General features: G+C 44.1%; 1 protein-coding gene across 1 annotated transcript in view; it reads right to left on the reverse strand.

The window, feature by feature from the left end:
- Positions 1-556: 556 nt before the first annotated feature.
- The window catches only part of MUC16 (mucin 16, cell surface associated), a 35720-nt gene continuing 23761 nt past the window's right edge, over positions 557-12515 (reverse strand). Inside the window, exons 52-73 of the mRNA XM_085040153.1 lie at positions 12130-12302; positions 11367-11393; positions 10972-11117; positions 10796-10863; positions 10428-10600; positions 9940-9966; positions 9577-9725; positions 9427-9494; positions 8961-9133; positions 8445-8471; positions 8095-8237; positions 7908-7975; positions 7059-7231; positions 6610-6767; positions 5748-5815; positions 4962-5116; positions 4284-4447; positions 4130-4194; positions 3223-3398; positions 3089-3133; positions 2306-2385; positions 557-1246 (exon numbers count right to left, since the gene is read on the reverse strand). Of these exons, the coding sequence (XP_084896279.1) occupies positions 1148-1246; positions 2306-2385; positions 3089-3133; positions 3223-3398; positions 4130-4194; positions 4284-4447; positions 4962-5116; positions 5748-5815; positions 6610-6767; positions 7059-7231; positions 7908-7975; positions 8095-8237; positions 8445-8471; positions 8961-9133; positions 9427-9494; positions 9577-9725; positions 9940-9966; positions 10428-10600; positions 10796-10863; positions 10972-11117; positions 11367-11393; positions 12130-12302 (2425 nt within the window). The 3' untranslated portion in view covers positions 557-1147. The remainder of the gene's footprint in view (positions 1247-2305; positions 2386-3088; positions 3134-3222; positions 3399-4129; positions 4195-4283; positions 4448-4961; positions 5117-5747; positions 5816-6609; positions 6768-7058; positions 7232-7907; positions 7976-8094; positions 8238-8444; positions 8472-8960; positions 9134-9426; positions 9495-9576; positions 9726-9939; positions 9967-10427; positions 10601-10795; positions 10864-10971; positions 11118-11366; positions 11394-12129; positions 12303-12515) is intronic.

Below are 12515 nucleotides of genomic sequence, written 5' to 3' on the forward strand. Positions count from 1 at the left end.
AACATCCCTGTTGCAGGGTTGCAGCCACACTGGGACACTGGGGTGACAGGGACACTGCAGAGGTGTTTTGCAAGAGCTCTGAGAGCTTTTAACCGATGTTTGCTGACATAATTGGTGCTTCAAGGCCTTTGTTTGAGCAAACAGATTCTAATCCTCTGCAGGAAACTCGGAGCTGGGGGGGAACTGGTTCGACCTGCCCTGGAGGAGCTTAGCTTTGAAAGCAAACCCCACTTTGGTTGCGTGGAAACTTTGCCTGCAGTGGGAGGATTAATGACTAATTGTGGGGTCGTTAATTCTGATCGAATGCTTTCACTTTCAGAGAGTTATCTCATGACAGGATCAAGTAATTGCAGAGAAACAGCCCCGAGTCTTGTGCTGGGCAGGAAATTGGGGCACAAAATGGGAGGTTTGGGGCAATTCTGGCAGGAAAAGGTGCTGAGCTCTGTAAAAAGAGATTTTGCACTGTGGTGTGGGAGCTGAGGAGCAAAACCTCTGGGAATTCTGCAGGGCAGGAGTATTTTTGTGATTTGGGGTAAAAACACAGAGGAGACACAACTTCATGGCAGTAAAACATGGCATTTATTGAGCTGAAATCAGCAGCAATCTCCAAAAACACAGCCTGGCTGTGTCACATTCAGATTTAACAATGTCTCTTTACATCATAATGTCATCATTATAAATAGATGAAATATTTTAATTAATTTAAGATATTTACATTTTTAAAGCTCAGTGGTGAAAAAGCTAAAATCTAGGTGGGATTTCTAGGTCTACAACAGTCAGTCCCCAAAAATCTCGAAATTAGTATAATTTTAAGCCTTTTTCAGAAAACTGACATTAACACTGAAGGGCTTTGCAAACTGAAGCTCCTGGTAGTTTTTATTTTCCTTTGGCTGTGTAATATTTATATAAAAATTAAATTTATATAAAACACTGCTTTAGAAAAAAAATATTTCCCTCAGCATCTGCACTGTTGGCAGTTTCCTGGAGTATGAAAAGAATCATGGCAATAGTGCAAAGATTTGCCTCAAGGCGAGAGAAAACGCTGAAATAATTTATTGAAAGAAATCTTCTTCTAGTTTTTCTAGTTTTTAGAGCTATTTTTCCTTCATCAGTGGACGAACAGGTCTGGGAAGACCAAGCTGAGGTGTCAGTGAACCTTCCCTGTGCTCAGGTGGGGGAAATACAACCCATACTGGCCCTGCTTCACCTGGTACAGGTGGGACCTTCTCCTCAGGCAAGAGAGGACCTGGTGGGGAGAGAACAAAATTAGTGGGGAGAAAACCAATATTAATTGAAAAAAGAACAAAATTAATGGGAAACAGAATGAAATGAATGGGAAAAAAGAACAAAATTAATGGGGAAAGGAATGGAATGAATGGAAAAAAAGAACAAAATTAATGGGAGAAAAAACTAAATTAATGGCAAAAAATGGAATCTGTGTTTTTCCTGTCATTAGATGTCCCCAAACCACATTGCCAGGTGGGAAGAGAGGGATTTTGGGAATAAATGTTTGCCTGAAGCTGTGAAGCAGCTCTGCAGCAGAGGATTTTCCTCTCCTGAAAATCTTGGTAATTTGGACTCCTGAACCTCCCTCAGTGGATTTAGCTCTTCTCTTCAGCTGGTGCAAAGCAAACTTTTCAAACAGTGCTTTTAAGATGTTTTTCCCCTTCCAAACACCACCAGGATGGGAAGAGGATCTCCCCTGCCTTTTCCAAGGATTTGCAGCCCTGCAGTCTGCAGGTTCAGATAAGTCAACACAAAATTCTGCATGTGGTTCCCACAGGCTGTTAAAAATGTTGTGTTTGGCACTGCCTCACCTGGAACTGCTCATCCTCGAGGGATTTGGACAGGGAAGAGGTGTAGGAAATGCTGCAGGGATTTCCCTAATTCCACCTGTGGATTCCCTAATTCCTGTTCCTCATCTCAGTGTTGGCCTCACCTTTGGGTTTATGTTTTTCCCTCTGCAAAACTCAGTGTCAGCAATGATCTTGCTGCTTTTTCAGAAGGAAAATCCTGCTTGCTTCCCTAAAAACCTGCTCAGCTGACTCTAAATCCCCTTCCCCATCTCCTGCTCCCCAGTGCTTGGAAGAGCTGTCAGGGATTGAAGGATTTGCTGGTTTTTTGTGGTTTTTTGGTGGCTTTTTGGTGGTTTATTGGTGGGTTTTGGTGGTTTTTGATGGGTTTTGGTGGTTTTTGCTGTTACCAGGCACTGTTCCCGCTGGGACCCTTGGGAATGTGTGTGAATGTCCCTCCTGTGACCCTGCAGGAGCCCAGGGACAGGTGGGACAGCAAAGGGGACACTCACCAGGAAGCACAGGAGGAGGAGGAGGATGAAGCCCAGCAGGGTGAAAAGGCAGATGAGGATGATGGCCCAGAACTGAAGCTCTGCAAAGGGAAGAACAAAGAATATTAGGTTTAGGGACAACTCCATGTGGGATTCTGAGAGGGGAATCTCTCCCTGGCAAAGTTCAGAAGTGCTGAAGGCTCTGTAGGTGAGGGCAAATTACAGAAATTTGGGAAAATAGAGTGAGGCTCCGAGGATTTCCAACCTCAAATGTCACCTCAATGAGCAGCAGAGCCCCCAGCTGATCCCAGGGATATTCAGAGTGACAAAGTTCTGTCTTTGCTGCTTCTGGATTGTTTTGGGAGCAGGGAAAGGGCTCAGGGTGTCAGCAAAAACTGCAGTTATTTTGTCAGCGATTGTGGTGAATGGGAAAGCAACAATTCAGGGTTGATTTTTTTCTTTCTCCCATTTGCTTTTAATTTTGGGGTTGTAGATAAGCTAAACCATATCTGGTTTGGGTTTGGTTTTTTTTTTAGAAATACTGTAGTTATCAAAATTTATTGGTGCCAGAGCTTTCAAACAGTTCCCAAATTTCACTGCTTTTGCTTGTGCCTCATTTCCATCTCCCCCAGGTTGGTGGCACCTGCCAGACTCTGGATTTTTGGTCTTTTCCATGGGTCTAGTCCCATTCCAAGATATGTGGTGCTAATTAATTAGAGCTCAATTATTTCTTAGGGCTCAAATATTTATTAGAACTCAAATATTCAGTGGCTGTCAGGTCAATCCTTCCCCAAAATCACCTACCAGATCTTTTGGACTCAGATTCATCCGTCTTGAGTGGAGAGTAACCTGGAAATGAAGAGTGGGACAAATGAGAAACAGAACTCTGGAGCTGATTAAAACAACATTAGGAGGAATTCCCCAAATTCCCCATTCACCTTCCACCACCAGACTCTGCTCCTCGAGTTCATAGCTGGGGCCCAGCCTGGTGAAGCCCTGGGTCAGGAGTTTCAGCTCCTCAAACACCTCCTGCTCTTGCAAAGTCCCCGAGAGAGGATCCGGGGTGAACTTGCAGATGGAGGCAACCTCAGTGTGTCCTTTGCCGTGGACAGGCCTGGAGGGGGACAGGCAGGGAGAAGAGAAAATTAAAAAAAAACCTAGAACTAGAGCTGAGTAGAGCTGGGAGAAGGATTTGGAGTCATTTGCAGATGTCCAAGTGATGTTTTATTGGGATGGGATCACTTTTAGCAGCTTGTTTGGGATGAGACAGGAACTCTTGCAGCCTTGGGAAGTCCATCCACTGATTTGATCCCCTACCAGGCATTTCTGAGAGTTAAATCAGCTCTGTTTCTCAAAGTTAAATTAACTCCATTTCTGAGAGGTAAATCAGCTCTATTTGTAAAAGTTAAATCAACTCGAAGAGTTAAATCAGCTCCATTTCTAAAAATTAAATCAACTCTGTTTCTGAGAGTTAAATCAGTTCCATTTCTAAAAGTTGAATCAACTCTGCTGCTTTGTTCCTCCAAAGGGGTGTTGGAGGAGCCCCACACAGGCAGATTCTCTTCTCAGTTCTGCTGATGGTTATCCTGCTCTGTGTCAGTGGAATTTGAGCTTATTTGAACACGTTAAAGAAGAGAATGAATGTGTTTGTTTTAGCCTGGGGCTGTTCATGCATGAAAACAGCTCTGCAAGCACTGAAACAAAACCAGTTCTGTTTGGATAGAAACCTTTTATGGCAGAGCAAAACCAAAGGGTGAATGAAGTGACTCCCGTGTGTCACCCGGAGCAGGGAGGTGTGAACACCCTGAATTGCTCTTTTGGGATTGAAAAAAGCATTGGACTTACCCAAAGCTCCCCACAGTGCAGCCAACAAATTGGTCCTTCAGGCGGCTGGTCCTGAACACCTCGAGCTGATGGAGAAACAAAACAGTTGAGGAAAATTGAGTTAATTGAAAGCATCCTTTGGATAGGGAGCCCGAATTATTGCTGTTGGTTTCACCTCTCTCTCAATCTTCTCTTTGTTCTCTCGGTACATCTGGGAGTTGGAGTCCTGCAGTTCTGGCGAGTAGGGGAGGTTGGAGATTCGGAAATTTAACCCGAAGTTTTCTTGGCCAGACTCGAGGGGTGTTTTGTGAGTTGCTGCCTCAACTGAGAGTTCCAAGGCTGGAAATTGAGAGGAAAATTGTCAATTCCAGCAGAGAGAAACTGAGGCTTTCCTACCAAGCAGCACTGAGCTGCAGACTTTTAGTTTGAAGTCTCAGATTTGGCAGAACCTGAGTTGCACTGGGGTCTGAGAGGAAATTCCCAATGTGCCAGGCCCTTCATCTCTCTGGGATGCTGCACATTGGGGAAAAAAGCTGAAAGTCTGTTTAGCTCTAAGTGGTTGAAGTTTTGGTGAACAGTTCCCACTTCATTTTCTCGTTCTTTAATATTGCAAATACCTTCATTTTGAATACCGATTTAATTTTGAATGACACCTTAATTTTGAATGACACCTTAATTTTGAATAACCCCTGAAGCCATCGAGGACTGAAGGATGCAATGTCTGAATGGCCCAACTCAGAGTCCAGTGATTCAGCTCAGTAATAGATTTATTTCTGCTCGGACAGAGCAGAATTTGGGGAATTCTGAGTGTGCCATGGCAAAGGGAATTCTCTGGGCAGGGACTTCCACATACTGTCCACGGAGAGTTCCTGCAGCCTATAGCTGCTCCCCAGCCACAGCCCCGTGCTGTTGGAGGTCCTGTCCTGGAAAGTCCTTTCCACCAGGGCTCTGCTGATGCTGGGGTCAGGCTGGAAGAAGCACTGGCAGTCAACCACGATGGATCCAATCCTGTGGGCAGAGGGACAGAGGTGTGGAGATAAACAGGGTGGGCAGGAAGTTTCAGGTGGGAAGGAGTTTTCTGAGGGGTTTTTGCTTTTCTGAGTGTTGGGTTTAAAGTAATGTGGTGGAATAATGGTGTGGAATGGGCTGGTTGGGGCTTTTTCTATTAAAATGCTCCTTCTTCTCTGGACAAATTTGGGTTGTATTGCATGAATGCAAGGAAAGAGCAGCACTTTGAGGGTTTTTTAAGCTTTTGCCCTGTGGAAAGGTCCCTTATCCAAGGCTCATTCCATCCAGAACAGAACACTGCAGCTCACTTTTAAAACCTAGTGGAGTTGAAGTTGAGAGGAGTGCAGAGATCACAGGATTCCCAGTTCCCATTAAGAGGATGGAATCAGTCATTCCTGGGGTACTCAGAGACCTAAGAGTGCCTTACAGAAACTCAGACTGAAAAATCCGAGCCTGAAAAAAATTCAAACTGGATTTTTTTTGCAAGGATAAATTCTAGGAAGCCTGGAAATGCCTTCTTAGGGCATCAGTTTCCAGCAGGAGAAAGGAAGGGAGGAATTCCACATGGGCCGTGGGGGAACAGTGCCAGGGTGTGGCAACCTTTGAAACAAAATCAGATTTTGTCACAGACCTCAGCCCGGTGATCCTGCAGGTCAGGAATTGGTCTCGCAGGTCACTCTGACGGTACAAGTGATTCATCTGAAATTAAAATATCATTAGATCTTAATGAGCTTGGGCACTGTGGGGGATTCTTTAGGCCAGCAGGAGGGACTTGAGTTCTGGAGGAACACCAGGGGTTTTTTTTTGCTGGTTGGATTTCATGGGAATTGGGTTTTACTTTGGAATATGCACCTTCTGGTGCTGGGGTCTGACTTCCAGCCTGGCAAACATTCCTGCCTTATCCAAGCAGGATGCCAGGGTGGGAGAGCAGTGCACTGAGTGCCATCCCAACCTCACAGACCCACAAAAACCCACCCAGCCAGGGCCTCATCAGGCTGATAAGTTGGGTTAGTGCTGAAGACAAAGCGTTGGATTCTAGGAATGAATCCTGGATGTGCTGAGCAGGGATTTGCCAGCAGGGATGGCATTGGCCTTGGATCCAGGGATCCTGGCCTTGGATGCACTTCTGGAGATGGGACTGAAATGCTGAGGGTGTGTTCATTTAACAGATCAACTCGGGCATTTTGCAGTGCATGTCTTTGGCTGGAGAGAATTTCTTCAGACCACACGGAATCATGGAATGGTTTGGGTTGGAAAAGACCTCAAAGATCCTCCAGTCCCAGCCCCCTGCCCTGGGAAGGGATGATACCCACCAGGTACAACAACAAAACCAAAAGTGAATCAAAGGCCAATCTCATCTTTCAGATTCCTGCGTTTTTCCCCCTGAATGTTGATTTTTTTTTTTAATATTTTTTTCTTTAAATTAAGATTTAAACCTTTGGCAGTTGCTTCAAAACCTGACCAGCCAGACATCTCCTCAAATCCCTCCTTACCTTGTTGGTGATGCTTTCTACTGCTGCTCTGTATTCTGGGGACTGAGGGTCAGGGTTGGTGAGGTTTTCATTGACTATTCTGAAGCTCAGTCTGTAGCCCACTTTGGCTGCAGTCGAGAGAGGTTTTCTGGTGCCAGCTGTGTCTGTGAGGGGGAAACCTAAATAAAAAGGGTGGAGTGAATTTATTTTTAGATCTGTCCATATCATTAAAGCTATATAGGTACATCCCTGCTTAGATCATATAATGTAACACTGCAGTTCTCCAGGAATTTGTGTGATTTAAGGATTTCAGGGATGGCAATATCCTGTTGGATTGGTTTGATCACTATGTCAAACCTCACAGAAAACCAACAAACCAAAGGGTTCATCAAAGGGTTCATCACTCCTCCCAGTGATGAGGAGTGATCTCCAGGAAATCCCAAAATCCCAATATCCTCATGGATGCTTACCATGGATGTGCAGGCTGTTCCTGTCCAGGCTGTAGTGGCCCAGTTTGGTGGCATTGCTGGTCATGGTGCTCAGCTCCTGGTAAAGCTTTTCCCTGTCAAACCTGGCCAGGCTGGCATTGTCCTTGTAGCTGCAGACAGCATCCACTGTTGTGTCATCCCTGTGCCTTCCAGACCTGAGGAAAAATGTCAGACATGTTCTTTGTGATGCTGCTCTGCTGGCAGAACTCCCTGTGGAGATTTTAGGACAGACACCAAACCCTCAGTGCTAATGAGCTCCTGCATCCTTCACCAGGCTCTACAGAACTGGGTTGATGGCATTTAGACACCAAAATGATTTTGCCAGCAAAAAAAAAAAAATCCTGGCTGGACAGGGAGGTGTCACTGGTTGTTTTCTGGCCTTGGAACAGCCACAGATACACACAGCTTGAAGATGTGTAAGAGCAGGTGAAGAAATGGTTAGTTGAACTTTCAGGGGCTGTTTAGGTATTTTATAGTTAGGTATTTTAGTATTTCAGATGCTTTTAAATTTAGAATACTTTCAGACACTTTTAGTATCTGCAGGAAGGGCTCAGAAGAGAGCCAGGCTCTGTTCTGTGGGGAGCAATGGGACAGGAGAAACAGGCAGGAATTGATGCCCAGGAAATTCCACATGGACAGGAGGAAAACCTTCCCTGTGCAGTGACCAAGCACCATGACAGATTATACAGGGAAGTTGTGGAATTCCCTCACTGGGAATATTCCAGAGCCATCTGGACACAATCCCTGTGCTCTGGGATGTCCCTGCTGGGGCAGAGAGGTAGGACCAGGTGACCTTTCCAGCCTGACCCATCCTGTGATTCTGAGTCTTACCCAAATCTCATGGCTTTACATCCTGTGTAGGCAGAGCCTATGCTGCTTCTTTTGAAAAGAGGGTCAAGCTGTCAAAAAAAAAAAAAAAAAGTACAATTGAGAGCTGGGAATTGCATCCTGAGTTGAAAGCAGGCAGATTTAGGTCACCACCATGACCCAAAAAGGGCACAAACAGAGGCAGACTCACATAGTGGTTCATAACTTTCACTGTGGAAAGGAATTTGCGGGAATTTGGGTTATCCAGATCTGCAGTGTAGTGGAGGTTGGTCAAGGTGAAGTTCAGTGTGAAATTCCTGGAGGTTGGTGTTGGTGCAGCTGTGGGGCTCCGAGCTGTAATCAAAGAGCCAAAGGATTAGGAATTTCCTACATAAAAGCTGTTTTCACTTTCAAAGACTTTCCTAATCCCAGCACACCTCAGAGCTACTCTGAATTATCTCTTCCCCTCTGATTTTCTGAGGGCACCACTCCTTTGAGAGCTTCCCTTGAACTGAATTTGGCAAAATGAATTTGGCAAAATGAATTTGGCAAAATACTTACGGGATCTCTCAAGGGGTGCGTTGTAACCTGGGGAGGAAATGCAGGAGAAACAATTAAGTAAGAGAGCACCCACTTTGGAGAATGGAAATGGAGAGAGGGTGATTAAAAGGATGACTTGGGAATGAATCATCAGAACCAGGCCCCAGGGGTGTGAATGTATTAAACAAACAAAGCTTAGGCAGAGCAAGGTGCTTTGGAAGAGCAGGGCTACAATGAGAAAACGTGTGTGCCAATGTTTAATTAAACAAATCAGGTGAAATGTTCACAGGCAGGTGGATGAGTGAGGTCAAGACTAACATTAAGTCACTCTTCAATGTAATATAGAAATTAAAATCTTCAAAAATGTCAACGTGAGAAGATTTTAAAGTTTACACTTCATCTTGCACGGAGAAATCATGGAGAAAACTCCAGACCTTCTCCTCAAGGTCACTTTTTTAACATTGAGGTGATCCCTGAGATCCAAGGTGGTCCCAAACTGCTCTAGAGCCCAGAGGAAAGAGAAAATCAAACACTCACCATTGACATACAGGCTCTTGTTGTCCAGGGTGTAGATTCCCAACTTGGTGATGCCACTTGTCATTCTCTTCAGCTCTTGGTAAACCTCAGCTGGCACAAACTTGGGCACTTGGGAGTCCTTTCCATAGCTGCAGAGGGTGTCCACTCCTGTGCTATCCCTATTCTTCTCAGGCCTGAGGAATTCAAAATCATGGAGCTTCTGTTAGTTGTTAAAAAAAAACTGTTGGGTTTTCTTTTCTGATGTGATTAAAAAACCCTCTAAGTAAATCTGCCCACATCAAATCACAGAGATATGACCTTACAAAGAAAAAGGCTTCGTAAGATAAACACCATAAAAAAGTGCACAGAAGCTTTATTATAATGAAAGCAACTAATTGAGAAAGGGAAAGAGTCATTCTTGAAGTGTCAGTCAAATGTAAAATCCATTTGCTGCAGTTCCAAGCGAATGTCTCTGGTTAATGCTCACCTGAACCCTGTCACTGTGCAGCCAGTGAAATGGGGGCCAATGGTGCTCTTCTGAAGCAGGGGCTCAATCTGGCAAGGAAAAGTCTTGGTGAATATGGGAAACTCAAAACCCTGGGTGATTTCACTGAAAAACAACAGGATTTTGGCTTACGTAGTATTTCATTATTTTCTCAGTGGACCGGAATTTACGGGAATTTGGTGTCTGCAGGTCTGTGGTGAACATGAGGTTGGTTATGGTGAAGTTCAGGGTGAAGTGCTCTGTGGCTGCTCCTGGGCTTTGCGTGGTGACTGATTTTACTGCTGCAAGAGAGAACAAAAATGACAAGGATAAAATAAGAGCGGGATATTCATAAAACACTGCTGTTATTGGGTTTCTGAGAAAAAAAACCCTGTGAACATGATCCCACCCTTCAGACACTTTGCAATGTAACAAACATTGCCAAATCAGCAAGAAACAAAATTGATTTATGTCTTTAAGTAGCTTTAACCTGTATCTGGTTTTAAATATACTTACAGGATGGACCCTGTTGTTCATTGTAATCTGAAAAACAAATGGGGAATTATTAGGAAAATATTCCAAAAATGTCCCAGCAGGATTAAATGTGTGGGGTTTTATTACCAAATTGCGGTTACTGAATTCAGGACTTTTAACTTGGTGACTGACAGGGTTTTGCCCTCTAATTTTTGTTCTGTGTTTTGAGAGGAGAATTTGATCTTCTTCATTCGCATTTCAAATTACTCTGTGTCAATATTGAAGGTTGGTACTGATCTCAGACAGCTTCTCCAACCATAATGGTTCCATGATTCCAACAGAGAATCCCAGAATGGTTTGAGATGAAAAGGACCTTAGAGATCATCCAGTTCCAACCCCCCTGCTGTGGGCAGGGACAACTTTCACTAGGCCAGGGTGCTCAGAGATCCATCCCACTTGGCCTTGAACACTTCCAGGGATGTGGAATCCACACCTTCATTAGGAATAATGCCTGGAGAAGGTCTCATTACCATTGACGTAGAGGCTCCGGCTGTTGAGGCTGTAGTGTCCCAGCTTGGTGATGCCATTGGTCATTTTGCTCAGCTCACGATAAACAGTTTCTCTGTTGAATTTGGGATCTGAAGGCTCATCCCTACAGCTGCACATGGCATCTACTCTTGTGTCATCCCTGTTCTTCGTGGACCTAGGAAACGAAGCATTGTTTTAGCCATTATTGAGAAATACATCTTAACTTTTAGTAGATGATCAAAGACAGGGATCAGAAAAACCCCTCAGACGTTGCTGCCATGTAGGAAAACACTCAGAGATGAGGTGAATGCTGAGAAATGGGAATTTTAAGAAGCAGGGAATGGGGAATTTTCCCAGGCATGGCTCTTACCTGAATGCCATTATTTTGCAGCCAATGTAAGCTGGGCCAATGCTGCTCCTTTGGAGTAAAGGATCAACCTGGAAATGGAGTAACAGCAAAGAAGTAAGAAAATGTCCCAGGGAAGGTAAGAGATGAGAGATACTGAGAGAACTGTGCCAAGCTGGGCATTGTTTGGCCAGACTTACATAATAGTACATGACTTTTTCTGTTGACTTGAACCTCCTGGAGTTGGGTTTCTGCAGATCTGCAGTGAACTGGAGGTTGGTTATTGTGAAGTTCAGGGTGAAGTTCTTTACTGCAGGTGCCAGAGGTTGGGTGCTTTGATCAGCAGCTGTTTTGAGAAAAGAAAGTTATTGCTTGAAAATACCATTTATGTTCAACATCTGAAGAGGGATAAGAAAAATTCCCAGATATTCTAGTCGGCTTTGAGGCTGTAGATGATGTGATTCCCTAGCAGGCTCCTGAATTCTCTTTACAGTATTTTATAGTCCAGCAATGCTCTTGCTGGATTAATCAAACTTGCTTTTTTGCTAATTAGCAAAATCTTCCTGCCCCTCAATTTCTCTTTAAAGGTACTTACCTAGTTCAGGCTGCACTTCATTGTGACCTGTGGGGGATAAAAAAGGGACAGGCTTTGAGAAAGTGCCGTACAACTGGGAAGTTTTGGCACACACTAGAATATGGAACATGTCTGAGAGCTCCTGAGTAACCATTTCCTAGGAAAGACTGATCTGGTGACTGTCCAGGCATAAATGCACATTCATCCTGCTGAATGTTGTTGGCAAACTGCGGTTTTTCCTAGCAATGCACAGAATTCTCCATTTCCTAGGGATGTTGAGAGGGAATTTACCCATTCCTTAAATCAAATTTAGCATCACAGAATTGCTTGGGTTGGAAGGAAACTTAAAGATCATGAAGTTCCAACCATCCAGCCATGGGCAAGGAACAATTTACATTCTACATGGAAAATTTATGTATAATTTTGTCAAGTGATGTTAAGTTCCAGTGCTGTTCCTTGACCTTGAGAAGTCAATCCCTATATTTACACAGAATCTCATAGATAGAAAACCTGAAATTATTGTAACAGAGAAAATATACTTGAAAAAGGCTAATATAACAATAGTTAAAAAATACAGAGAAAGTGAAATTTTAAATGCATGTAGAATGCATGAGAAGTCCCTGTAAACCCAACAAAAAGAATGACAGATACAAAATTATGAAACAACAAAAAATAATGAAAAAAAATGAATTATACAGTGAATTAATAAGACAAGATAGGAAATCATTTAAGCATAGAAAATTAGGTGTATGAAAATTAGAGAAATGAAAAAGAAAATTGTCACCGTTGACGTAGAGGCTGTCCTTGTCCAGGCTGTAGGGGCCCAGCTGGGTGATGCCTCTGGTCTTGTTGCTCACTTCGTGGTACAGCCCCACCCTGTCCAAAGGCGCAGCCGAGGGCTCCTTCCTGTAGGTGCACACGGCGTCCACCCGGGTCTCGTCCCTGTGGCTGCCTGGCCTGAAAAACACAGCGACCTCCTGGAACACCCTCATTTGCAGGTTTTCCTTTCAAGGCTGGGTCTTGGAACTGCCATAGCCATTTTGGGGTGGGAATGCAAGTTTTGCATTCCCAAAATTCAGGTGTATGTTGGGTAGCTGGACGTTGCTCTCCGCCTTCAATAACAGTCTTGGCACGTTCAGGAAGTAGAGGGCCTGAAAGTACTTTAGGTTC

Source organism: Lichenostomus cassidix, chromosome 28, assembly GCF_008360975.1.
Source record: "Lichenostomus cassidix isolate B80296 chromosome 28, HeHo_3.0, whole genome shotgun sequence".
Lineage (NCBI taxonomy): Eukaryota > Metazoa > Chordata > Aves > Passeriformes > Meliphagidae > Lichenostomus > Lichenostomus cassidix.